General features: G+C 35.2%; 2 protein-coding genes and 1 long non-coding RNA gene across 7 annotated transcripts; 1 reads left to right on the forward strand and 2 right to left on the reverse strand.

Annotated features, from left to right (window-relative positions):
- Positions 1 to 3,804: 3,804 nt before the first annotated feature.
- Positions 3,805 to 16,586, forward strand: Ranbp16 (Ran-binding protein 16). 5 transcript variants are annotated; one of them, XM_071771581.1, is made up of 15 exons: positions 3,805 to 3,962; positions 5,924 to 6,179; positions 6,298 to 6,464; positions 6,555 to 6,779; positions 6,865 to 7,735; positions 7,820 to 8,105; positions 8,183 to 8,327; positions 8,434 to 8,581; positions 8,668 to 8,827; positions 8,940 to 9,342; positions 9,492 to 9,630; positions 11,016 to 11,093; positions 12,504 to 12,691; positions 12,938 to 13,065; positions 13,156 to 16,586. In XM_071771581.1, exons 1-15 carry the CDS (start codon positions 3,948 to 3,950, stop codon positions 13,250 to 13,252), a joined length of 3,306 nt encoding a protein of 1,101 aa, XP_071627682.1. In that variant the 5' UTR covers positions 3,805 to 3,947; the 3' UTR covers positions 13,253 to 16,586. The 5 variants fall into 5 exon arrangements, with proteins under 5 accessions (XP_071627682.1, XP_071627684.1, XP_071627683.1 ...); XM_071771583.1 differs by having other exon boundaries at positions 3,835 to 3,962; positions 5,856 to 6,179; XM_071771582.1 differs by lacking the exon at positions 3,805 to 3,962 and adding an exon at positions 3,973 to 5,119 and having other exon boundaries at positions 5,787 to 6,179.
- LOC139809006 (uncharacterized) lies at positions 15,418 to 19,012 on the reverse strand. Its single transcript, XR_011731005.1, has 3 exons — positions 18,349 to 19,012; positions 16,186 to 16,399; positions 15,418 to 16,100 (listed from the first exon to the last, which is right to left on the reverse strand). It is a non-coding gene; the product is annotated as an uncharacterized lncRNA (long non-coding RNA).
- An 805-nt stretch (positions 19,013 to 19,817) lies between these two features.
- Rlip (Ral interacting protein) lies at positions 19,818 to 23,362 on the reverse strand. The gene is made up of 9 exons (XM_071771588.1): positions 23,202 to 23,362; positions 22,861 to 22,999; positions 22,107 to 22,348; positions 21,761 to 22,022; positions 21,498 to 21,678; positions 20,929 to 21,243; positions 20,490 to 20,865; positions 20,166 to 20,413; positions 19,818 to 20,102 (listed from the first exon to the last, which is right to left on the reverse strand). The coding sequence occupies exons 1-9, from the start codon at positions 23,284 to 23,286 to the stop codon at positions 20,001 to 20,003; spliced, it is 1,950 nt and encodes a 649-aa protein (XP_071627689.1). The 5' UTR covers positions 23,287 to 23,362; the 3' UTR covers positions 19,818 to 20,000.
- Positions 23,363 to 25,430: the final 2,068 nt, after the last annotated feature.

Genomic DNA, 25,430 nt, shown 5'->3' on the forward strand with positions numbered 1-25,430 from the left:
ATAAAAAGTGAAAAGCAACGTATGGATGACGAAATTGCTCAATTACGAGAAACAGAAATAGAAAAGTTTGGACCACATTCAAAATAAATCATCAAATGATATTTACGATGATAGACGGTAAGGTAGCTCAAGCTGTAACCCACACGCCTTCATCATCTTCGTGCTTCATTTGCGGTTCCAAACCATCTCAAATGAACAACTTAACAAAAATTAATAAAAGGTCTAACAAAGAAAAGAAGCACTCAAATTAGGAATGTCACCCTTGCACGCACGAATCAAATTCATGGAATGTATATTACATATTGCCTACAATTTGTCTTTCAAGAATAAGTGGTCAACAACGCCAGAAACACGCATTCAAAAAAAAGAAACAAAAAAAAAAAGAATACAAAACGCTTTTTATAATAAACTTGGACTGAGGGTAGACATCGTTAAACAAGGTTCCGGATCATCTAATGACGGAAATACTTCTCGACGATTTTTTGCTGATCCAAAAATCACAGCAGAAATAACTGGAGTTGACGAGGAATTGATCAGAAGATTTTCCACAATATTACAAACGATTAATTGTGGTGAAGAAATAAATTCAGAAAAATTCGGTTCTTATGCGTACAAGGCAGCGGAAATATATATTTATTGAAAAATATTCTTGGTACTTTATGCCAATTACCGTTCATAAAATTCTTCTTCACGGTAAGGAAATTATAGAAAATGCCTCGGAAAATGCAGCGTTACCTGTTGGGACATTATCGGAAGAAGCTCAAGAGGCAAGAAATAAAGACTATAAACGATATATCGACTTAATCATAGTAGAAAATGTAGCCGTCTGTTTACAAATGAAGATGTTATGCATATGATGCTCGTGTCATCCGATCCGTTAATAACTAGTTTAAGAAGTAAACCACATCAAAAAAATTTAGACTTAAGCGATGAGACGCAAGAATTACTTTGCTCTTATACGTAAATTAAATGTAAATTGAATTTTTATTTAATTTTAATCAAATACTTGTTCCTATCATTAATTTTTAATAAATATACACTTTTGCAATTTTTATAAGTCAACATTGAAAGGTTCTATGATCATTCATTGCATATTTCACAAGTAACATAATTTTTTCCGCGATTCGCGCAAACGGCTCCACTGTGCGCCGCGGCCGCAGCATATCCCCTCTTAACTGGCTAGTTCGGACACGAACCATTAGCACGGACGCAAACCATGTGCGGTTACCGAGCGAAACGACGTAGTTGAGTTGCACTTTCTCAGGCGGCGCGTCGGAAAATGCGACACAGAAAAATTGACGAAAAATGCCGGGATGGCCTCTCTCAGGTTTCTCTCTGATTCAACTGAGACTCTTTGGATCCGCCATATTAAATCCGCCATTTTGAATTTTAAAAATTTGATATCAGATTCGGATTCAGCGACCTCAAAAACCTTTATACTGAAATTTGCATGCATTTTTACGTGCTTTTTTGGCTGAGAGCAAAAAAATAAACTTTAAACGCGTTTTTCTCAAAACCACTTTTTCCAACTTTGCGTACAAGATAACTCAAAAAGTAATCACTCAAATAACTTTCGCCAAGCATGATTCGATTCCTTACAATTTTCTCCAGGGATTGAATCTACGTTTACATTTTATTATTTATTTATAACATTTTTATCAACAACAGAAGATCGATTTTTTGATAAAAAAAAATGTCACTTTTCTTACAATTGCTGTAACTTCTTCAATTTTTCATATTTTTATTTGCAAATAGGTTCAATCCCTGCGTAATTGATTAAGCTTTAAAGAAAATTTTGATTTTTTGCTTTCAGATTACTCAGCTCGTTGCTACACTGTACGCAGCTAACCGTTGCGCTACCAACATTGCGCTACAAAATTATCCGTCAATATAATAAAAATTAACGTAACTAAAAAAAAAAATTTTTTTTTTCTTTAAGAATGCCTTTCCATATTACAAAAAAAATTAATCCAATATCACTTATAGTTTCCTTGAAAAAAATTCCCAAAAAATCATCATTTTTCACCCGGCTAAAGTAGATTCCCCCCTTAAAACTAGGTCAAAATTAACGAATTTTTATTGTAGGTAAAATTATGTTTTATTAAAAAATAAAGATACATATGTCTTGTAGAGTATATTATAGTTTTTTGAGAATATCTCCCGAAAATTTTAATGCAAAAATATCAAAAATTGAGATCCTGGCAGCTATTTTCCCGAAACAGTGTTTTAAAAATCGGTACCAGAAATATCTCAGACTATAGTGAACCGATTTGAATGACATTTTTTACAGCTACTCTCAATATAATAATCTAGTACTTGTTATAGGATTTTTTTCGATCTATGGCTTAGTTTTTTTAATAAATAGAAAAAGTCCAATTTTTTTCGAAGTAAAAAATCCCATTTTTTGCTACGAATCGCTGCCATTTTTTAAAAAATCAATATTTTCAAAATTAGTTTTGACAAGCACTAGTTTTCTTCATCCAGTTTAACGAAAAAAAATTTTTTTTATTTCACATGAGAGGGGCCGGAGGTATCTCTGGTATGTAAGTACTTCATCGGCTAGTAAGTACAAAATAAAAATAATAATAATAAAAAAAAGAGAATATAAAACGAAGTACAAAAAAACGTCACGGATCTCTCTTATATCATTCAACTCGAAATGCAATGAACACCTTTTGATTTATGCTACGATACGACCAATGTATAGAACCGGGGTAAAAGCCCATATCAGACTACGGATTGGGATTGAGATTGGATTGAAGTTTGACCAATCAAAGCAAAGTTCACTAAATTTGAGATCAGTTTCTCTATTCTGATTGATTAAATTTCAATCCAATCTCAATCCCAATCCGTAGTCAAGACGGTCTTGAAATAAGAACCGACTACATAGGTTAGTTGACGCGCTTTAAATACTTGAATACTTTTAAAGCGCGCGTCAGTAACCATTAAACATTAAACCAACACCCCGAAGGGATCAGTATCCTGCTAACGTCCACGTCGTTGATCCTGGGTGATGCCGAGAGCAGGACACACACACATTCCAGAAAGGGTTTGGACTCGGTAAACACACGCACGTATGAACAACTATTAACAAGCATTTCGTGTGTGGAAAGTACAGCGAATCTCATAAGCATACGTACTTTGTATGCGAACGTAAACGCATTATGGTTACATTCATCGCTCATTTATGAGCTTCCTTTTAAGATTAGGAAAAAATTTTATACAACTTTTTTATAGGGAATTTAATACTCTATCTTTTTTATTTGAAACATTTTTTTATCCGATGCATATTTTTGACTATAGAAGCAAAAATATAGAAAGTCGCATTTTTCGAAGTTTTTTTCAAAATGGCGGCTCCAATATGTCCGACCGCCAAATTAAGGTCAATCCAGACAAACTTGCATAGCGCATAAACATAAACATAAGAGAATTGATTGGTGCATATGCATGTGCATAAGGAAATAGACCAATCCGTTTCTTTATGCATATGGTTATGCACCTATGCAAGTTTGTGTGGATATAGCTTTATATTATGATATTCGTAATCAGCAGCCAAAAATACGTCGAAAACGTATTTTTTCATTCGATTTTGAGGTGAGGCAGTACTTCTGCAACTTTACCCAAAAATGAATAGATTTACTAGATCTCGACCAATGAAATCGTAGGTACTTTAGTGAATTATTTCCTCACTTTTGTAGTTTCTCATTTCAAGATCCATAGGTCACCCCCTCAACTTGTCCGATCGCAGAGTGCGTTCTTATGAGCGCGAGTAGTGCGGTCGGCGAAAGGAAGATGACGCCCGTTCGCGCGTCTCACACAGGACGGGGCGACGGGGACGCGTGCAATGCAACGTAGATCGTTGGTGTAAACATGCGCCGGCAGCGGCCGTAGACGGAGGCTGGCATGTGATCCTAGATTCACTGTAGATAATACGAGGCTGGCGAAAAATGGCGGACGAACAGGTGAGTCGCCGACAAGAGGAACACGCGGGACCCGCGCGCGACGCCACGCTATTAATCGCGACGCGGAGCGAAGCGGTGCCGCGCGAGCGGTCACAATCCGCCGGCGGAATCCGCGCCGGATTTCCGCGCGTGTCCTCAAACCTACACTCGTGCGTGCGTGCGTGAATTTGTTCGTGTGTGCGGCGCGTCCGCGCGCATTCGCCGAATCTCTCGCGGGAAGGCCGCCGCGCCGTGAGAACTTTGTCGCGCGAGAAGCGCCGTTTTCCATCGTGCTGACAAAGCGGGTGCAATGGGAGGACCGGACCGGGGCGACGCGGCCCGATCCAATCGTGCCATTTCAATCGCTGCCGATCGCCTTTCTCTCCGTCTCTTTCACGCTGGTCTTCGCCTGTTCCCATCGCGCTTATCAAACTGAGAGGGTTTCTCTTGGTGATCCTGGCGGATTCTGATTGATCCAAGGGACAATTAATGGCCTACGCCAGAACCACGGTACTGCACGGTGCGGAGTGGAGTTCTGGAGCACGATCGCCGAGTGTGGCGCGTTTCAGTCGCGAATGTCGCGATTTCCCCGTGACGAGCGTCACATGAAAGTCGGCGTGCCGCGATGTAAATGAAAAAGTGCGGGAACTCCGGCCGACGTTTGTCGTTGTTTATCCTCGCGTATGTATATACGTTGTTGTTTGTACGCCGCGGCCGCCGCCGCCGCCGCCGCCGCCACCGCCACCGCCACCGCCACCGCCACCGCCATCGCCACCGCCACCACCACCACCACCATCACTACCGTCACAGTCACCACAAGGGTTACACCCGCGGAGCGAAAGCGAGAGAGCGCTCGATCCCCGCGCTCGGCCCCCCCGAACCAATTTCCACGATAACGCGCGGATGTTTATTTACAACCTGTCGCTCGCATATAACCTGTCCATGGCTCGCGAGATCCCGCGTAGAGTCCGGCGCGTCACCTGGCACTTCTCTGAGATCTTTCATCCGATGGCACTTGGCAGAACCTTGTGCGCAATTTATCAGCGAAATAGACGCGATGAGCGTTCGTCGCAAAATGGAGATCGAGATCTCTAATTTTCTCGGCTTCGTTATCGCAAATCGCAACTGTGCACGCGCGCGCTTGTGTACACACACTTATGCGTATGAAGCACAGTAGTGTAAATATCGTATAATTTATAAATTACGCCACTTGGATCCGCGTGACACACTTTAAACCGTTTATTTTACTGTTCTTTTACGTCGTTCGGTATATTTCTTTCAATCTTTCACACGGTCGGAATAATTACTCAATTGCACAAAATGTTCCTCGTTTATTTTATGTAACTCGAAAACGTTTGTAAAATTGTGTCTAATAAAACAACAACTTTATGCCAATTGCAATGAAATCCCAGTTGGGCAGAATTTATTATTTATCACAGGGTGGTGATAAACACATACGAGATATCATAACTTTTGTTTCCTTTTATTTAATTGGAAATTTTGTAATATTATTGACACAACAGAATATGTACATAATTGAAAGTCTTTTACATTTATCACCAACGTAATGCGGAATATGTAGAATGCAGCTCGTACAAGTGTCATCAACATCGATATAACCTTCGATCTCACCATCTTTTAGAATTTAGACTTTAGAGATACGTCCTTTCTCAGAGAGATACTTTTATGATACGATATTTCGGGCGCGCCACCCTGTATAAGAAAAAATGAAACTGTCGTCAGGTTTTTCTTTTAACTAATCCATCTAAATAAGCTCAATGCTTCAAACTGTGATTCAGTCGGCATAATGCAACTGTATTGTAAAATTGTAAATGTCTCGGACAGTAACGGCAAGTCGCTAATAAAGATTTGCGAGGCATCATAAAAGTGGATATACCGTTGCAAAACTTTTAGACTCCTACCTAAATGGAAGTCTTAAGAAACAGCTTTAAACAGTGTGACTAAGAATGGATCACATGCAGGAAGTACGGCAGCTGGAGTTGCTATGCAAGCAATTGTACGAGTCGCAAGATTCGGCGCATCGCGCAGAGGCGGAAAAGGCTTTGGTCGCTTTTCAAAATGCCCCGGATACGCTTACAAAGTGCCAGCTTCTTCTGGACCGCGGGGACTCCGCGTATGCTCAATTACTGGCCGCTACCACCTTGACGAAGCTAGTGTCACGTTCGGCGCAGGGACAACTCACGACTACACTCAGCTTACAACAGAGGCTCGATATACGTAAGTGACGATCCGTTTCGTTCCCTTCAGTTTTGCTACGCGAGACAAGAGTCGTATCTCTTGAAACTTGAAGGAGGGATCAGATGTCTCACTTTCTTATATATAAATATCTTTACAGGAAATTACGTACTCAACTACTTAGCAACGCAACCAAAGTTACCGAATTTTGTGATACAGGCTTTGGTTACGCTATTCGCTAGGATATCAAAGCTTGGGTGGTTCGATTCCGATAAAGAGGAATTTATCTTCAGAAATGTAGTCAGCGACGTAGCCAAGTTTCTTCAGGTTTGGCATACTTTATCGATGTTAAGCACTGTGTTTTCTATGCACGTACGTTGTTTTATGATTAATAATGTTTTATTGTAATAATCAAAGGGGTCGGTGGAGCATTGTATGATAGGAGTACAGTTGCTCTCTCAATTGACGTGTGAAATGAATCAAATATCGGAAGCTGATGCGAACAGATCTCTGACAAAGCATAGAAGAATAGCAAGTAGCTTTAGAGATACCCAACTATTTGAAATATTTAGGTTATCGTGTACCTTACTGAGTACAGCTCGTGAAAATTGTAAAAGTTTAAATTTCAACGATGAAGCGCAGGTATAGCGAGCAATTAGCATGATGATTGGTGACAACTTTTTGTACTCTACATTAATGCCGTCGTTCGTATGTTTGTTTTTTACAGCACGGTTTGATAAGACAACTGTTAAAGCTTGCACAAAACTGTTTGACATTTGACTTTATTGGCACATCGACCGATGAGAGTTCGGATGATCTTAACACAGTACAAATTCCGACGAGCTGGAGACCTGCGTTTCTGGATTTTACTTCGTTGAAACTATTTTTTGATTTATATCACAGTCTACCTAATACGTTATCGTGTTTGGCACTTTCATGTCTGGTTCAAATAGCGTCTGTCAGACGGAGTTTATTCTCTAATACTGAAAGGGCAAAATTTCTGACGCACTTAGTCAATGGTATTAAGCATATACTACAGAATCCTCAAGGGCTTAGTGATCCAGGAAACTATCACGAGTTTTGTAGATTATTATCTCGACTGAAGAGCAATTTCCAACTTGGCGAGTTGGTCTTAGTGGAGGATTATCCCGAAGCAATACAACTGATCGCCAAGTTTACAGTGCAGAGCTTACAGATGTGGCAATTTGCGCCAAACAGTTTGCACTATCTTTTGACCCTGTGGCAGAGGATGGTATCTTCAATGCCATATGTAAAAGCGGGTGATCCACACTTATTGAATACGTACACCCCGGAAGTTACAAACGCATACATCACATCAAGACTCGAGTCGGTAGCAGTAGTGGTCAGAGAACGCCTGGAGGATCCGTTGGATGATCTAGGAGTGGTTCATCATCAATTAGAACAAATATCGGTCATTGGTAGATGCGAATATCAAAAAACGTGCACCCTGCTAGTCCAACTGTTTGATCAAGCTGCAAGAACGTATCAGGAGCTAATGACGCAAACGGTGTCACCGACGCAACAAATCGACATTGCGATCCAGGAGGGACAACTCACATGGCTTGTGTATATCATAGGTAAATGAAATATATTAATGCATTGTTGTTTTTCATAAGTTTTCCATAACAATATTTATATAATCCTTTTCTCATCTTTCTTAGGTGGTGTTATAGGCGGGAGGGTTGCATTTAATAGCAATGAGGAGTTTGACGCTATGGACGGAGAATTGGTTTGCAGAGTGCTTCAATTGATGAACCTGACCGATTCGAGACTCGCGCAAGGTGGCTGTGAGAAACTGGAATTAGCGATGTTGAGTTTTTTCGAGCAATTTCGAAAGATCTACGTCGGCGATCAAGTTCAAAAGAATTCTAAAGTGTACAGGAGATTGTCTGATGTGTTGGGTCTTAACGACGAGGCGATGGTACTCAGCATTTTTATTCGAAAGATGTGAGTAACGTATACGAAAAATGTAAGTAACACTCCTGCGATTTGCCGCAGTCGGGATTAATGCCGGTAATTTACAGAATAACGAATTTGAAGTACTGGGGCAGGAGCGAACAAATTATTTCCAAGACGCTACAACTTTTAAATGATTTATCAGTGGGTTATAGTTGTGTTCGTAAACTCGTCAAATTAGAAGAAGTACAATTTATGCTCAACAATCATACGGTATATATTGAGCTCTACTACTGCTTAACATTTTACATAAATAGTGAGTTACAACATTAACTAGTAATCTTTTGCATATAATAATTTAAATCTTTCGTATTGACAGCGAGAACATTTTCCATTTTTGGGAAACAATGTAGCTGTGACAGAAATGCGCTGTAGATCAATGTTTTACACATCTCTTGGTAGATTATTGATGGTAGATTTAGGTGAGGACGAGGAAAGATTTCACACCTTTATGTTACCTCTTACAGGTAAGAAAATTTATCAACATTTAACCAATTCTTTTTTGGAAATATTATGTAGTAAATACGTTTTTCTTATATATAATTTTTTTTAGGTGCATTGGAGAGCCTTGGTCAATTAATGGGTGCTGCAGATACACCTCTCTTTGCAGCAGAGGAAGCAAAGAAAGCGCTGATTGGTTTGGCGCGAGACCTTAGAGGCTTAGCTTATGCATTCAACACCAAAACATCCTATATGATGCTTTTTGATTGGATGTACGTATATACATATATACGCATACATAAGACGTGTACAAATAGATTCACAACTAGTGATTTGTAACATCAAAAAACAATCATTATTTTACTATGTTTTCTTTGAACTTAGATATCCTAATTATACGCCGATTTTATTACACGCTGTGGAGTTGTGGCATCACGAACCGCAGGTGACAACGCCCGTCCTGAAGTTATTTGCTGAGTTAGTACAAAATAGGAGTCAACGATTACAATTCGACGCGTCGTCTCCAAACGGGATCCTGTTGTTTCGTGAGGCCAGCAAAATAATATGTAGCTACGGCAATCACATATTGAACGTTGAAGTACCCAAGGATCAGATTTATCCCTTAAAACTCAAAGGAATAAGTATATGCTTCAGTATGTTAAAGGCAGCCTTATGTGGAAGTTATGTAAATTTTGGAGTGTTTAGGCTGTACGGTGACGAGGCGTTGGACAATGCTCTTAATACATTTGTCAAATTGCTTCTTAGTATTCCACAAAGTGATCTTTTGGTAAGTATACATATTAGTCATAATACTAACATTTTGTTTATTATCTAGGTAATTCACTTCTTGATAATCAAATTATATCAGTAGTTTTGATAAATTAATATATATAATAATAAAAATATTTACCTTATTTTATATACTGTTATTGATAGCATTATCCGAAACTGTCGGCAACATATTATTTGTTACTCGAATGTCTGGCGCAAGATCACATGGTCTTTTTATCCACTTTGGAACCTAGGGTTTTTCTCTACATCCTTTCCAGTATCAGCGAAGGCCTTACAGCACTAGGTGCGCAAAAAGACTTCTATACAGGTCTGTGCGGCTGATTCTATCTTGCTACTACTACTCTCTATATCCTCAATGCCATATCTTGAAATTATTTTAACACTTAGATGATCTACGAGTTGAAAAAAAATCTTTTATTTTTCTCGGTAAATTAATGTTTCTAGAAAAAATTTTTCCACATATATCACAAAGAAAAAAAAAGATGATTATAAATATTTAACATATATTGTAATCGAGCAAAATTATGCGTATGTTAATTTATTTGTAAAATTATATTCGAAAAGAGTAATTGACTCAATAGAATATGTTACATATAGGTACATGCAGGACTAAAAAGTTATACATTTTTATAATAGTCTTCTGCATTTAAAATTATCCTTTGTATATATTTTTTCTAAATTATGTAAACATTTGTGTCACTATTGCGAACGTAACTACTTAAGATTGTAATAGGTACTTATTTTTTTATACATACTTTACAATTCTACATTGGTTTTAAGATTTCTTGCTTTTTGCATTATTGCTTGGAATGTAAATCTGTGTCTATAGATATTAGTCAGTTCGAAATGCGCGACAGTTCGAAATGCGAGGATCAGACGTATATTTTGAGTACGTTATTATGCATAATGAAGAAATCACTGAACACTTTACAAATAACATTGGCTATAAGAGGATTGGAGTGTGTGGAGCCTGACCCTAAACATAATAAAGTCCAATATGCAAGAATCACATAGCTTCTTTACAATGTGCTCTATGAGTGTTATGCAATTTTCTGTTTCCATTGAAACGGAATCAAATAACGGGTCTGACAGATAATCAGCCGCACAGCTGACATATTACTAAATATATTAACATTAACTTAAAGATTATGTATGTTTTATAATGACTAATGTACTAATTGCAGATGCATGTATTATTATTATATGCTTCAATTTTTCAATAGTTGTACACAATATGAACGACCTCAATACATTTGTATAATATATTAAGATTATTTTGTATATTATTTGTAAATGGATAAAATAATAGAAATTAAGTTATTGAAATTCTGTACAATTGCAGTTAGTCACATTTTTAGAAATTGATGCAAATAATTGTAATTCTATAATATAAAATAATAATTTAAAAAATTTTGCATTCTGCATTTAAATTTATGTAACAATGTTTTATTAATATTATTTATCCTTATTAAAAATTATAAATTTACAAAATATTATGACATTACGTTATACAGAAAAGCAGGTAGGTCCTAATAAGCTTGCAATAAAAATGCTACCATTTTGGTTGCATGTATTTTTCACTGTGCTATGAATTTAAGTATATGTATGTATGTTCACTTTTCCAGCGTGATAAAAGCTGGAAGTAAAAATACAACTTTCTGATTTCAGATACTATGGTCTGTACTGGTTGCTGTGCAACTCTCGATCACATTGTTACATATTTGTTTAAACAACTTTATCAAAAAGGTATGTTTAATAATAATTGTTAATAAAATATAGCGTGTCTTCAACGAAATTGTACTAGTACAAGAAATTATAGTAATAGTATATTGTGCACCAAAGGGAAAAAGCTTTCGACCCGATGTGTACACGATATTTTTCACATCTTTACGGAAATGTTCGACTTTTGAATGCCTATAAAGTGTTTATACGCGCGTATCGTTAAATAGAAAGAAAAATAGAGTAATGCGGGGTCCAGGGGCGAAGCCCCCCACATAACACAAAATTAAAATAAAAATTAAATTAAAAAATATATATAAATAATTTTAATTATTGCACTAAATCTGATTGACAATTAGGGATTTTATTTAGGGATATTATGTAAATAGATGTAATTAATTATCTTATTATTCAGTGATATTGTTAAGAAAAATATAATTCCAAATCGATAGTTTTAATAAAAGTAATTTTTGAAATAGTAATCATTTTTTTTTTATTTATTGAAAGTATATAATTTTCACACAATGAAAAAGCCTTATTATAATCGAAAACCATGTTTTTAGTTAGTGAATTTAATATTTACATGACAATTTTTAAATTGCAAGATTGAATTATTTCCTCGAATTTAAATGTTGATTTAGAATTATTTTTGGTCGTGATACAGTCGGATTGTAGATACGATTGCTTGTCGACTCCTGGCGTGCGCGTAAACGGAGTTAGTGTATTTGCCTGCTACTTTACTTTCCGCCTTAGGGGGGAAAGTTGTTACTTTTCGCCCCGTATAGCGGGCAGAAAGTAAACTAACGGGCAATACAAAATCGAGGAAATAATCCGATCTCCCAATTTGAAAATTGTAATTTAAATATTAAATTCACTAACTAATAAGACTTTCTTTGTAAAAATTATATTAATTTCAATAAATAAAAAAATAATTACTAATTCAAAAATTACTTGTATTAAAACTACTGATTTGGAATTGTTTTTTCTTAATAATATTGCTAAATAATGAGGGATATTTACATAATATCCCTAAATAAAATTCCAAATCAATCAGATTTAGTGTAATAATTAAAATTAGTTATATTTCTTTTTAAAATTTTATTATTTTAATTTTGTGTTATGTGGGGGGCTTCGCCCCTGGACCTCGCATCATTCTATTTTTTTTCTGTTTAACGATACGCGCGTATAAACTGCACGAATGAAACACCAAACGCACACACTCTACAGGCAAAAATCAAACATTTCCGTAAAGGTATTGTGAAAAATATCGTGTGCACCTCGAGTCAAAAGCTTTTTCAGACTCATGTGATTTGCCGCCCGAGCCGAAGGCTCGGGCGGAAAACTTCACACTCATCTGAACACTGCTTTCTTTTCTTGGTGCACAATGTACTATTACTGATATTATATACATATATCATATTATATATATTTTTTCAGGATATCCAGGAAGGAAAAATGCAGTTGTTCCTGGAGGAGGAGAATTATTTTTGCAAGTTTTGAAACAGCATCCTGAAATACTTCAACAAATTTTAAGTACTGTTTTAAATGTGATAATGTTTGAAGATTGTAGAAATCAATGGAGCATGTCTCGCCCTTTGTTAGGTCTCATATTGTTAAATGAAGACGTAAGTTCACAATGATTATTTTTTTTATAATGTAATTCCTATAAATAATATCTTATTTCTTAATATGTGTGTGTGTGTGCGTGCGTGCGTGCGTGCGTGCGTGCGTGCGTGCGTGTGCGCGTGTGTGTGTGTGTGTGTGTGCGCGTGTGTGTGCGTGTGTGCGCGTGTGTGTGTGTGCGTGCGTGTTTGTGTGTTTATTTATTTATTTATTTAAAAATAAAACTACATGTTCTATTTATCTTGCAGTATTTTAATCAATTAAGGGAAAATATTATTAGAAGTCAACCAGTTGACAAGCAAGGAGCGATGGCCCAATGGTTTGAAAATTTAATGAACGGGATTGAAAGAAATTTACTCACAAAAAATAGAGATAGGTAAGAAAGAAGAGGTCACATATGTGTATCTGACTATATATTCTAAGCATTCTTAAACATTATGACGTATTTGTTTTTTTTTTTTTGCAGGTTTACACAAAATTTATCAATGTTTAGAAGAGACATAAATGACGCCCTAAAAGGACCTAATATATCAAATTCAGTCAATGATATGATGACTTCGTAGTGATACTGCTCTCTCTGAATTAGATTCTTCTAGGTTCTTGCCTGCCAAATGCTTGAATGTGTGTGCGAGTGAAACTCTAAATTAATGGTGAAATTAAATTTTTGGCTTTAGATGAGTATAAAGATAATAAATATTATCGTTTTACATCAACATTACAACTTGGCTTCCTATTCTATCTTTTTAGCTACTCAATTAGTTACATTAATTTTTATTTTAACGCAATAACATTAAAAGAAAATAAAATTTGTATTTTATTTTCTGTTTTTTTGTTATATGGTCCTTATGAGAGATTTTTAGGCATTAATAATTTTAATACTTTTTCCCCCAACACATGCGCGCGCGCACACCACACGCACGCACGCACACGTGATCGAAATTTTTTTCTTTTCTTTTTTTTATTACCTTTATACTCGAACTTTGTTAGCCCCGTCGAACAATCAGATTTATCTTATGCACATATATCAATATCAAGATTTGACAATTATTATATGACATTTTATAACCGTACAACAAATATATTATTCGAATTTCTTGAAACAAACCATTCTCATATTTTTTACTCAATATATCGTTATTTTTACGATCTTTATGGAAATTATAAATAGCTAAAAATCCAATAGTAATTTTTTTTATTTTAGATTTATATTAACATATATTTTATATATTTTTTTTGCCGTATAATTTGTTTCTAAAAGTCTTAACCTTCCGTCATCCATGGACAAAGTCATGGATGACGAAGGGTTAATAAAGTTAGGTAATATCTTCTATATCATGGTTAATTTCGTTGCTTTTCGTATCTAAAATAATATAGACAAGCATAAAGACATGTTCCTGAGTTATTTTTTCTCATAAATTACTGTCTCAAGTATTGTTGATTTTTCTCATACAAATAAGTAAGTCTTTTAGCATCTTTTACAAACGACATAGTGTTTTATTTCAATTTAAAATCCTTTCTTAATTTTTATAATTTTGGGGGAAAAATTACATGAAGTTTATCTAAAATATTTTAATAGTTTTTTTAACAAATCAGATAGTGTTTAAAAAATCTAACGGTGTTCACAAATATCGAGGTCTTTGTATGTATCATTTTGTTAATGAAGTTTATGCAACACGTGCATGGAAAGTGCCCCATTACGCACGCTACGCGTGATAGACCACTTTCCAGGCACTTGCAACATAAAATAGGGAGTGTAAGTCGTGTGTAAAGATGAAAATTCCCGGGTGCGGTTACCGCATAAACTCCGCATAAACTGCGTAAACTCCGCACCCGGGAATTTTCATCTTACGACACTTGTTACACAAATAACTATTTTGACACTATATATACATTTAGAATAGGAAGCCAATAACATTATTTCTATTTACTATTTTCTGACACATTCTGTTTGATCTTATTTACAACAAATCACGAACCTCCATTTTAAGAATGTTGTACACACAAATATGCAGCTTAAAAAAAGCCATTTGCAACGTTACAGATTCTTATATTTTAGAAGAGAGAGAGAGAGAGAGAGAGAGAGAGAGAGAGAGAGAGAGAGAGAGAGAGAAACGAGAGCAAGGGCGAAAATCGCGATACACTCATTACTTAAAATTTATTCGAATAAAAGAGCTGCTATGAAGCTATATTATCCAGTGAGTTACGAATAATGTGAATGATGTAAATGAGGATCATTAAATTTATCATACAAAGATTCACTTAAGAATATATAGTTATTATTATATTACGTTATTATCGACATTACTTCAGAGAAGGAAGATAGATAAAAACGAAATAGACATTACGAGACGTTATGTAACATTCGTTAATTTTACAATATAATAACTTTAAAAATGATTATATATAAAGCAAATTATCGCATTTTGAGCAATCGTCTGTCTAACAGCATTGTCTCTATAATATCCTACATCACAAACTTCTACATTAATTGATATTTCTTGAGTTATAACTATCAAATATTCGAATTCTCATCTAGGGATATAAATAAAAATCAAATACTTGATATATTTTATAACAAGATAAATAACTAAGATGATTGAGAAATCAAACAATTGCAAAATAAACAGGATAAGATATCGATCTTGTATCGAAACATCTTTAACCATTCTCTTTTGTTGTAAATATATCGTTGCAAAATTTATTGGCCATAGGAGAGAAAGAGAAGAAAAGAGAGGAAACATTCCTTTATTTTTTTATATATGTATATATATATTCCATCTTTTATAACATTTTGTAAATTACTTTATAGGCTTCGTAAAAATCTACGTCCATCTGCAAACAGGCAATAATATTCTCTTTGAATTCAGTACTCGTGTTATAATTTATACCAGTGCTTTTTTAACGGTAATCTTCTTTGGAACAGAGGTACAGTAGAAGCTTTTTAAATGCCGCAATCCCAAGATATGTCATGTAAAGTTTATTCGGTGCTCTACAATTAGTAAAAACAATCAAATTATATTAGAATGCCAAAATCCAATTCAGCTGTCTCTTTGTAATGACTGTGTGAGATAAAGTTACACACAGAATATTTTCTATAATTGCAGATTATTAGACGAAACTGATACTTTCAGTTTCATGATTCTGGTAATGAAACTACCCTCACTGCTCGTGGGTACCGTGTATGCTATTGTTCTTAGTGAGTTGTTGTATTACACTGTGATAGTGACGCCGTAAGAGTACATTATTGTATTATCTGTCGCTCGATCTCGGTCTCGGCGAATGAAAGAAGAAAAATGAAAGAAAAAGTATCGCATTGAATATAAGATGTACCTGTAAAAATACGTTTTTTTCCACATTGCAATAATCGGATTATGAGATCTCGAGCTGGTAATAATCGTCTCAATCTATGCCCTATAAAACGTTTCAAGCCGCTTTTCTGAATTACAATGACTTATTGTCAAATAACAATATACAATATGATATATGGAGAGAATACCCAGCAGCGTTGCGTTGCGTTGCGTTACGTTGTGACTGTAGAGCCTGCAAGAGCTTATTCATATGCTTCAAGGCTACCATACGTGATCTTTTTCCACTGATAAATGCGAGAATCTGTATCAACGTCCTCAGCACAATCTCAGTTTCTGCGTGCGTCCTTCTATTATACGCGGAGGACGTTCATTAGATTTTTATACAGATGCATATAAAAGAACCTATGATAGAAAAAGACGAATAGAAAAACTATATCGGGTGTACAAATTTTTCCTACGTATAAAATACACAAAGCAGCATTCTACCAAGATTACGCAAACCTATACGGGTCGATATTCAGCGCTGTACCTTTACCAGATAATATTGTAAATATACATTGAACACGATAAATTGTTCCCTCAATCTTGAGTTACCTCTTTTTCATTGATCTATCTGCAGCGCTTACTAAGTCTTAATAAGAGTCTATATTGATACATAATGTGTGATATGCAAGTTTATAAGTAAAATATAATTCACAGAAGATATGTATGATAGAGAGTGATATACAGGGTGTCCCAAATTTTTCCGGACAAACCTTAATAGATTAATGTTCTATGAGCAGAAATAAGGAAAAAAATTTTATATAAACATGCTTTATTAGATAGTTATAGCAAAAGTTAGAATTTTGTGTTAAAGAAGTGACACATCGTACATAAGTGATACGCCATTAGATGATGTTTAATAATGATCCAAGTGGATCATTTATTAATGCGCGAGCGTCATAGCTACAGCTATCCCGAAATATGGTTTAGACTGTTTAGAGAACATTGCGAGCTGATAACAGGTACCCGTATCATTTCACACCAGTACAAGAATTTTTGCCAACTAATCACGAAAAGCGAACACAATTTTTTGAATAGTACGTGCAACAAGTACAAGAAGATGACCTTTTCCCATTGAGAATACTATATAGACTGACGAGACTACATTTACGAGAGGCGGTGTTTTCAATTTTCGTAATAACTACATAGTTATACGTATACGTAATAACTACATGATCATACGAAAACCATACGCTGTTCGTATGATCAAACAGCTTTTTAACGTCAATTCAACTGTAATGTATGGATGGGCATGAACGACATGTTCATTGGCCTCCATTTCTTGCCAAAACGTTTAAGTGCACATTCTTTTGTGAACTTTCTCAGCAACAATTTAGCGATTGCTCTCGAATGTACCTTTACTATTTCGCGGATTTCGCCAACACATATGGATACAGTTAGATGGATGTATAGCTTATATTGGCTTAAATTGTTTCTTACATATGTATTTCATATTTTTGATATAACTTTCTAATAAAGCATTCTAGGACCTATGTTTATATAACATTTTTTTCTTATTTCTGCTCATAGAACTTACTACTAAAATTTGTCTGGAAAAACTTGGGACACCCTATACAATAGATATCATGTTTCGTTTATTTTTTCGCTAGATGGTTCTAGTGATATATATCACGTGATATATTAAGGAGGTTGAAGCAGTTTGGTCAACTCTAGATTTTAGTTTGTAAAAAATATATATGATAGTATAGGATCTACCGCATGTGTGAGAATTATTTCAGATTTATTGACCATCCAGAAGCTGAGATATTAATTTCCAAAAATGCGTCGTTTTACATGGGGTTAGATGGAGAAAGCGTTGACGGCGATGATTGATCCCAATTTTCTTTAATATCTAGTCTATATAAACGCTCAAAAAACGTGCCTACGCGTACAGTAAATTAATGCGAACATTTAGAACGCAAGAAAACACGTATTCACCATCTAATAACAAATATATTACAAGTTAAAGCGATCGAAATTAGACTGAAATAGCAGTTGATAGTTCGCGAGTAGGTAGATGTGGCAACGCAGCGTCGCCCGCGTTTTGGCTGTACCCGAATCCTGTCGGTATGTGCACATTTTTGTGGTTCTCTTCCGTGCTATGTCCACGATTTTTTGATTCTCCTTTGGAAATAAAACCAAAAAATCATGAATCTAACGGAAGAAAACCAAAAAATTGTGAACATAACATAAAAGAGAATCCTAAAATCGTTGACATTACTACAAAATAGTAGACACAGCACGGAAGAGAACCAAAAACGTGCACATACCGACAGGATTTGGGTATAGCCAAAACGCGGGCACCTAACCTCTTATCCAGAATGACAGAAAATTCACCGGCATGTTTACGTTTAGCAACTGCCGTTACGTGGCTCAACACAGAGGCGAGTACTGCTACCAACCCCATAAAAGTGAAACGTTGCCAAGTTTCAATCGTATTTAATATAATCGACGGAAAGTTATTAAAAAATCGATAGCTTATATAATTGTCAAGGGAGCTACCAGTAAGAATCATTATTTCATTCTATCAACGGCAAAACATATATTCATGCCATTTTTATATTGAAATAATTAGCAATACTACAAGTTTTCAAGTTGGCATTGGCAAAAAAGTGTTTCGTTTTTAGCTAATTAAAATATAAAGATGCATAATATGATACTTTTACTATACGTTTTATGCAATAGCAGCGTATGGAGAATAAAATGATACCTAATACAGATTTTTTAATGACCTAATAAAAAACTTTTTTCTAAACCGTCAATTGACTCAACTGGATCGCTTCAACCTCCTTAATCGCATAGGTTATTCTATAACTGTTTTGTGATTGGTCAATTCAGTTGTGAGTTATAGCGCGTAAAAGATGGACGTCAACGGTGCTATTCCGAACGCAGCCTTTAGTTAACTAAAATGCTATAGTGTACGTGACGTAAACTATAGATTTTAGTTAACTAAGGCTGCGTTCGGAATAGCACCAACAAAGAGAAAATTCGGTATATTTTACCATTTTGCTTCGATAAAGGCGAAAATGCAAGCCATGCGGCTGAAATTGTGAATGGTGGTCCCGATACTGTCAGCCAATCGCGCGCAATTTTGGTTTCGTCGATTCCGTTCCGGTAATTTCGATGTTAGATGCACCTCGCACAGGTAGGGACCAGGGCTTCTATGAGAGAGGCATCATGAAATTACCTTTGAAATGGCAACAAATTGTAGAACAAAACGGTGCATATTGACCCAAATCGAACAATCCTAACTATGTTAAATAAAGCCTTGAAATAAACGAAAAAATAATGGATTACTTTTTCCCCAACCTAATATCTCTATATATTTTCTTCAGTTTTAGTCTCAAGCGATACTCTTTCCACTTACTCTGACTGGTTCCTGCTTGCTTAACACGCTTGCTTTTTTTGGTTTCCTTTTTTTTGTTCTCTTCGGTGTGACTCATCTTTTATGCCAAATGACAGTAACGCTGCTATTCAAGATATATAAAGTGCGTTCTAGACTGTATCGGTTTAATGTTTAATTCACTGACCTAATCTAAAATTTTATCAGCGTAATTAATATATGATAATAATATGTTAATATTTTGCTGACGTGTTAACATATGAAATATTATATACAAATAGAATTTTATTATATTACTTTTTTTATTATAAAGAAAAAAATTTCTTATGTTTACCTTGTCTGAATATTTGAAAGATGCTGCTATTTCCTCCATCCTTACGTATACGTTAGGTATTCAATTAAGAACTCGAATTATAAAAATGCAAATTATAAAAGTTCTAGTTGCATTTTGTATATTTTATTATTTCACGGAAGGATCGAACGAGTTAATGGTACATGTGATAATTGTAACATGTTATAAACTATATATGGTCATTATGTGCAAAAACGTAATGTCAGATCATATCTTTATAACGTAGAGATATTGTGATTCCGATGCGATCGCTAGGAGATTTGTGGTCAAGTTTTGGCCATTAGTTGATGCACCGCCAGTTGTACACGTAGTTCCACACAAGCGTCTTTCTCCTCGATAATACTACGTATCAACGTCGTCATCTTCTTCTGCAACGAAAGAAAAATAAGTGTACAGAAGTAGAAAAAGAAAGCTGGCATGAAAGAACGTACCTCGAGTAATTGATTCTCTTTGACTAGCTGTATCATGGCCGTCATTTCAGCTTCGTTGGGAGAGTGCGTCCTCTCTTTAGGTTTCTTCTTTTCTTCTTTCGTGCTGCACTCCATTAGCATTTCCATCAATCGTCTGATCTCATTCCTCTCTTGATTGATGCGAGATTTCAGTAACGCTTGCATGTTCAACAGTTCCTCGTGAATCAGCCTCTCTCGCAACTTATCTATGACATCTTCCTCGTCAGGCTCTACATATAAATTAACGATATATTATACGATATATTTAGAGAAAATATTAGAACTATACTATTAATTATTATGTACTGTTTGTTTTGTCATTCGGTGTTACACTCTCAGGCTCTTGCGGTGTAACCGTTGCAATCTCAACCGCGAAATCAACCGTGTCTTTCTCTTGCGCATTTACACTTTGTTCATTTTGCGTAGCGTTTGCGTTGATACCCGTCGAGCAAGAACATTTCTCTTTCGCCTCTTCTGCATTATACAGTTTGCTGTCTTTTTTTATCAATGTCGGATTGGTTAACGGTTGAGCATCACAAGGGATTATTTGCCCGGAATCTTCATCTACAGTCTTTGACTTCTGTGAGACAGATTCTATGGGAATATTATCGGTTAACTTTATTTCTTCATCTAGACTCTTTTGCGTAGCACCTTCCAGTTTTTGAACAGTTTTACATTTTCTCTGTAAAACGTAATTTATTATGTTAATGCTCTTTATATATACATTTTCCAAACATTTTTGTACCTTTAATTGCGTTATCATTCGTTGTACTTCCCACAATTGTTCCTCCCGAGATTTTGTTACAAAACCGGCATTCATCTGCATGTGAATTTGAGAAAGCAACGATTCTTGCTTGGATAGTTCCGCGGCTATACCCTCCACGGAATCTGGCAGATTGGTACTACCGGATGATAACGGTGGCACATATTTTGTCAATTGTATATTTGGGAACAAAGCCTTGCAGTGGAATAATAGGGCCAATAGCAATCTGTGACTCATTTGCAGAACCGGGCTTAACGTCATCGAGACCGTTTGTGCGTTCATTTTTGTTGTTTTCTCCTAGGGTAAAATTCATTGAAAATCAATTGGAATATTAATTGGAAAATTGTTTTGAGAAAATAATGTATCAAATAATGTAAAAAATTGGTGCCGTTCTACAATCAATTTTTATTTTTAATAAAATTAGAAAGGAATTCAAAATTTAGATTGAAAAATCTTTATCTCTAGATCTATGATCTATCTCTAAAAAGATCTAAGTATTTTAAAGGTCTTCATCTGACTTTTGTATCAAATTAGTAACATTTTGAACGTACACGCGCCGTAACATTGTCCAAATGTAACGTAACCCATGCCAGAAGAATCCTGTTGCATTCCGGTAACTGCTGCGTCAGCTGGGCCAATTGAGCTTCGCGCTGCGCGACGTCCTTGGTCGATGCGGCCTGCTCGAAGCGCGATATCGTTTCGCTGTTCTCCAACACGGATTCTGGCAGCTCTCTACATCACCACAATGCGCACTTTTTCGTTTGATCTTAAAACACATGGTGAGAAAGAGGATAGAATTCGCAGGTATACAAACCTAAGAAAGAGTATCAATAAGCTCGTAGCTACCGTGGGTTCGAACTCGGATATATTCACCGGCTCCCGATTATTGTATAATTTTTTCAAGTGCTGAATTTTTGACTTCACTCCGGGGACTTTGTACAGGCCCTCTACATTCATCCCATGCTCTTCCACGTAATCTATACAATCTCGCACTACCAAGGGTAATTTAACTCCGTCATGACAACAACTTCTTTCGACTGCCAGGTGAAGACTAACACCGAAAATCGGTTGTTCCTCTGAAGGATAGAATATGTACATATCCAAGAAGTGTTGAATAAGTCAAGATGTATTAATTGTATTTGTACGAATTACGATCTTACCGCCAATATCCAATCCTTCATGCTTTCCTTTCTTCCGATCCTTTAATTTCTGCTTGGATTTGTCTTTATCCTTGTCCTTCCGCTTTTCCTTATCTATATCCTTCTCATCCTTTTCTTTCTTCTTTTTGTCCTTTTCCTTCTCAGCGTCCTTTTCTTTCGCCTCCTTCTCCCTCGATTTCTCCCGTTTCTCCTTTTTAGATGGAAATTTAAAGGCTTTGGTCTTTTTTGATTTTGAAGGACTTCTGTATAATAATCGACATGTTAGTCTCAGTATTATATAAGTCACATATAAGACATTGAAAAAATCACCTTAAGAGCGATTTGCGATCAATTAATTCTTACTTTGCACATATATAATAAAGATTCTCATGATAAAGTAAATGTTTACTGAGCAAATAAAAATTAGTATAAACAACAGTATCAAGTCATAAATATTTGAAACAAGTCTGCTTTCCATTTACAAATCAGAAATCAAACTCTTATATAGTTTATATTTTATTGGCAAGAAAAAGCTAATGCAGTACAAATGAGAAATATGGAACAATGGTGGATGAATGACGGTGAACGGTGGACATTAATTCTAATTATCGAGCATTAGTTAACAGCACAGCCTCATTCGTATGCCTCTGATAAATATCAGACGAAAGGATCCGTTAATCGTGCGTTACATTAGCACTTGTATGTTATTCGAGAGGTGTCAAATAACATCATGTAAAAGAGACGAAAATCGCATATGTTTCAACAGGAATATTACTTGGTCTCCTGATCTTCGTCTGGCGAGCTCTCACCCTCTAGGGTCGCGTAACCCCTGTCCTTCCTGTCCTTTTTGTCCTTACGCTTTCCACCGAGAAGCTCTTTCTTGGAATGCTTGTCGTGACTGCCTTCGTCACTAACTGTAGTACAAAAATCATCATAAATATCTCTATCAGTGAAATGACAGCGAGAAGCGTAAATATGTAACATCTGCGATTAGATTTTGACAGATGACATAACCTCTCTCTCTCTCTCTCTTTCCCGCACACGCACACACATGCACCTACACGCGATATCTCATGTTTTGAAACGCAAATATAACGTAACGATAGCATTACGTACAATCGCTCTCATTACTTTTCCTCGCCGATTCGGACGCGTACAATCCGGGAAATTCCTTCTCAACGTCAGGACTCTCGAAGTCCATCCTCCTTTAATTTATGTGCATTTGGCACACAATTTGACACTTGTCCGTGTGTGCCAACATTGCCAACTCGAAATAGTCGAAATATCAATCTCGCTCGAGATATTTCGAGATGACAATGCTCGCGACTCTCGCGAGTCGATATCTCATGTTCTCGAATTGAACATTTGAACGTCGCGTCGTCTACAAAGTAGCGCGTCAAGAAATTAAATAAACTGTTTACAATATACAAGACATCACAAATCGCTCAGTATATAAAAACACGCCAATTTGGACATGTTTGGTATATTGACGTTTTATGCATTATATTTATATATTTCTAAATATTTATAAACATATTTAGACGAAGGAACTAAACTAAATATTTAGATATATTATATTTGCGTGACTAATGTACATAATGTACATGCGAATATAATATATCTAAATATTTAGTTTAGTTCCTTCATCTAAATATGTTTATAAATATTGTGTTGGTACAGTGTTACTCATCATATGTTGATATAAGTATAAAAAAAAAAATTTGCAATAAATAAAGTTTCTGCTTGCAATGTTCTCTGATGATCGAGTTGTCATTTGTGTCACTTTTTACCTGATTTATTCTTGTCTGATAATTCCTCTATTTTTGAGAGTTAAAAATTTTGCTACTCGAAATTTGAAGACTTAAAATTCTAGAAATTCTCGGAATTACAATTCTTGAAATTTCAGATAGCTCTCTCTTATTAGTCATCTTTTATCTGATTATATCTTCCTAATACTTCATCTTTTATTCTTCGAAATTTTAATCTTACAATTGTAATTCTTGAAATTTTTGAAATTCAATTCTTGAAACTTTTAGTCATCACTTACTGATTATATATTTTTTAATACTTTATACTTCGCGAATGTAATAATTAAAAAATTTTATAGGTACTAGGTATACCAGTAGTTACAAAATATCAATTAATTTTTAGTCAATCTTGATATATTTTTATACAATATTTTACCTACCGTAATTAATTGACGTGTAATTTATTAGCATTTTGTATTGTAATTATCGATATCAATTGCCGACAAAAATTTAAATTCTCAAAAATCGATATATTAAGAAGAATGGAATCAAGTAAGAAGTATCGTTAATAAAAATATCAAAAATTATAATTTTAAAAAAGTTTCTAAAAATTTAAGTTTAAAGATTCGAGAGTTACAAAAGTGTCAAAGATTATTATTATTTTTTAATGTGTGTGAGAGCTGATGTTCTACAAAAATTAATCTTGTGTTTTTTTTTCTTTCTTCTTCTTCGTGGCAACTAGAGTCGTATTCACGGAAAAACTTGAACTTGCCGAAATTCCATTTTGGTTTTAATGTTACATTTACATATAGAGTATTGAACGTAATCTCTGAACACGCGTTGCATAACTTTGTTATCTTCTTCGCGCAGCTGAGGTGCAAATACAGATGCCTCATGGATGGAGCATGCACATTTCGTAATTGCTTATGTGGGTCACACGAGACTGGTTTCTTTAAGATTTTATATTGTGCGCCTTCGGTATTTTCGCCTCGTTTAATCGGATGCCACACCTTGATCAATATATGATTCACCTAAATCGCCATCGGAATTTTTTTTCCCATCTAAACACTATAAAGAGATTCAAGCATTAGTTGTCGCGAATATAAATTGGAGTTCAACTTGGAAATGTTATTGTGTCATAATTTATGTTCTATATATACACACATTTCTTTTATTTCATAAATTTCTTTTCTACATATTCTATAAGCATTGTTATAATTTAAATTTATTTGACATTTTCTTTTTTTGCATTAAAGTACTTTTATTTTATTCGCAAGATTTAAAAAAATAACGGAAATAAACGCAAAAGTAAAATAAAATTAGAATTTTTAAAATATAATATAAACTTGAATAAAAACTATGAATATGCCCAAAGTTATAAATTGCAATAATTGTATAAAAAATTCATCAATAATTTCATTGATATTTTAATTGATACACTACAAAGTAACTAGCTTTAACGTTTTAACATTCAAACTTTACATATCAATCATAAGTATTGCAAATACATGTTTCTATAAATTACAATGATTGGCAACGCAAAGGAAAAACGTTAACGAGAATTCTTTGGCAAGAAGTTTGGTCATCGTCGTAATTG

This window comes from Temnothorax longispinosus, chromosome 2 (genome assembly GCF_030848805.1).
Source record: "Temnothorax longispinosus isolate EJ_2023e chromosome 2, Tlon_JGU_v1, whole genome shotgun sequence".
In the NCBI taxonomy this organism is placed as follows: Eukaryota; Metazoa; Arthropoda; class Insecta; order Hymenoptera; family Formicidae; genus Temnothorax; species Temnothorax longispinosus.

Excerpts from the sequence above, each read along its gene's own strand:
- Ranbp16 (XM_071771580.1), top strand. The coding sequence starts at position 5,099 with ATGCGTATGAAGCACAGTAGT. Across the intron at positions 8,828-8,939 it reads ATGATGCTTTTTGATTGGAT|ATATCCTAATTATACGCCGA; the intron begins GTACGTATATAC and ends CTTTGAACTTAG. Across the intron at positions 13,066-13,155 it reads CTCACAAAAAATAGAGATAG|GTTTACACAAAATTTATCAA; the intron begins GTAAGAAAGAAG and ends TTTTTTTTGCAG.
- Rlip (XM_071771588.1), bottom strand. The coding sequence starts at position 23,286 with ATGGACTTCGAGAGTCCTGACGTTGAGAAGGAATTTCCCGGATTGTAC. Across the intron at positions 21,244-21,497 it reads TGGACAATGTTACGGCGCGT|GAGAAAACAACAAAAATGAA; the intron begins GTACGTTCAAAA and ends ATTTTACCCTAG. Across the intron at positions 20,103-20,165 it reads AAGAGAATCAATTACTCGAG|AAGAAGATGACGACGTTGAT; the intron begins GTACGTTCTTTC and ends CTTTCGTTGCAG.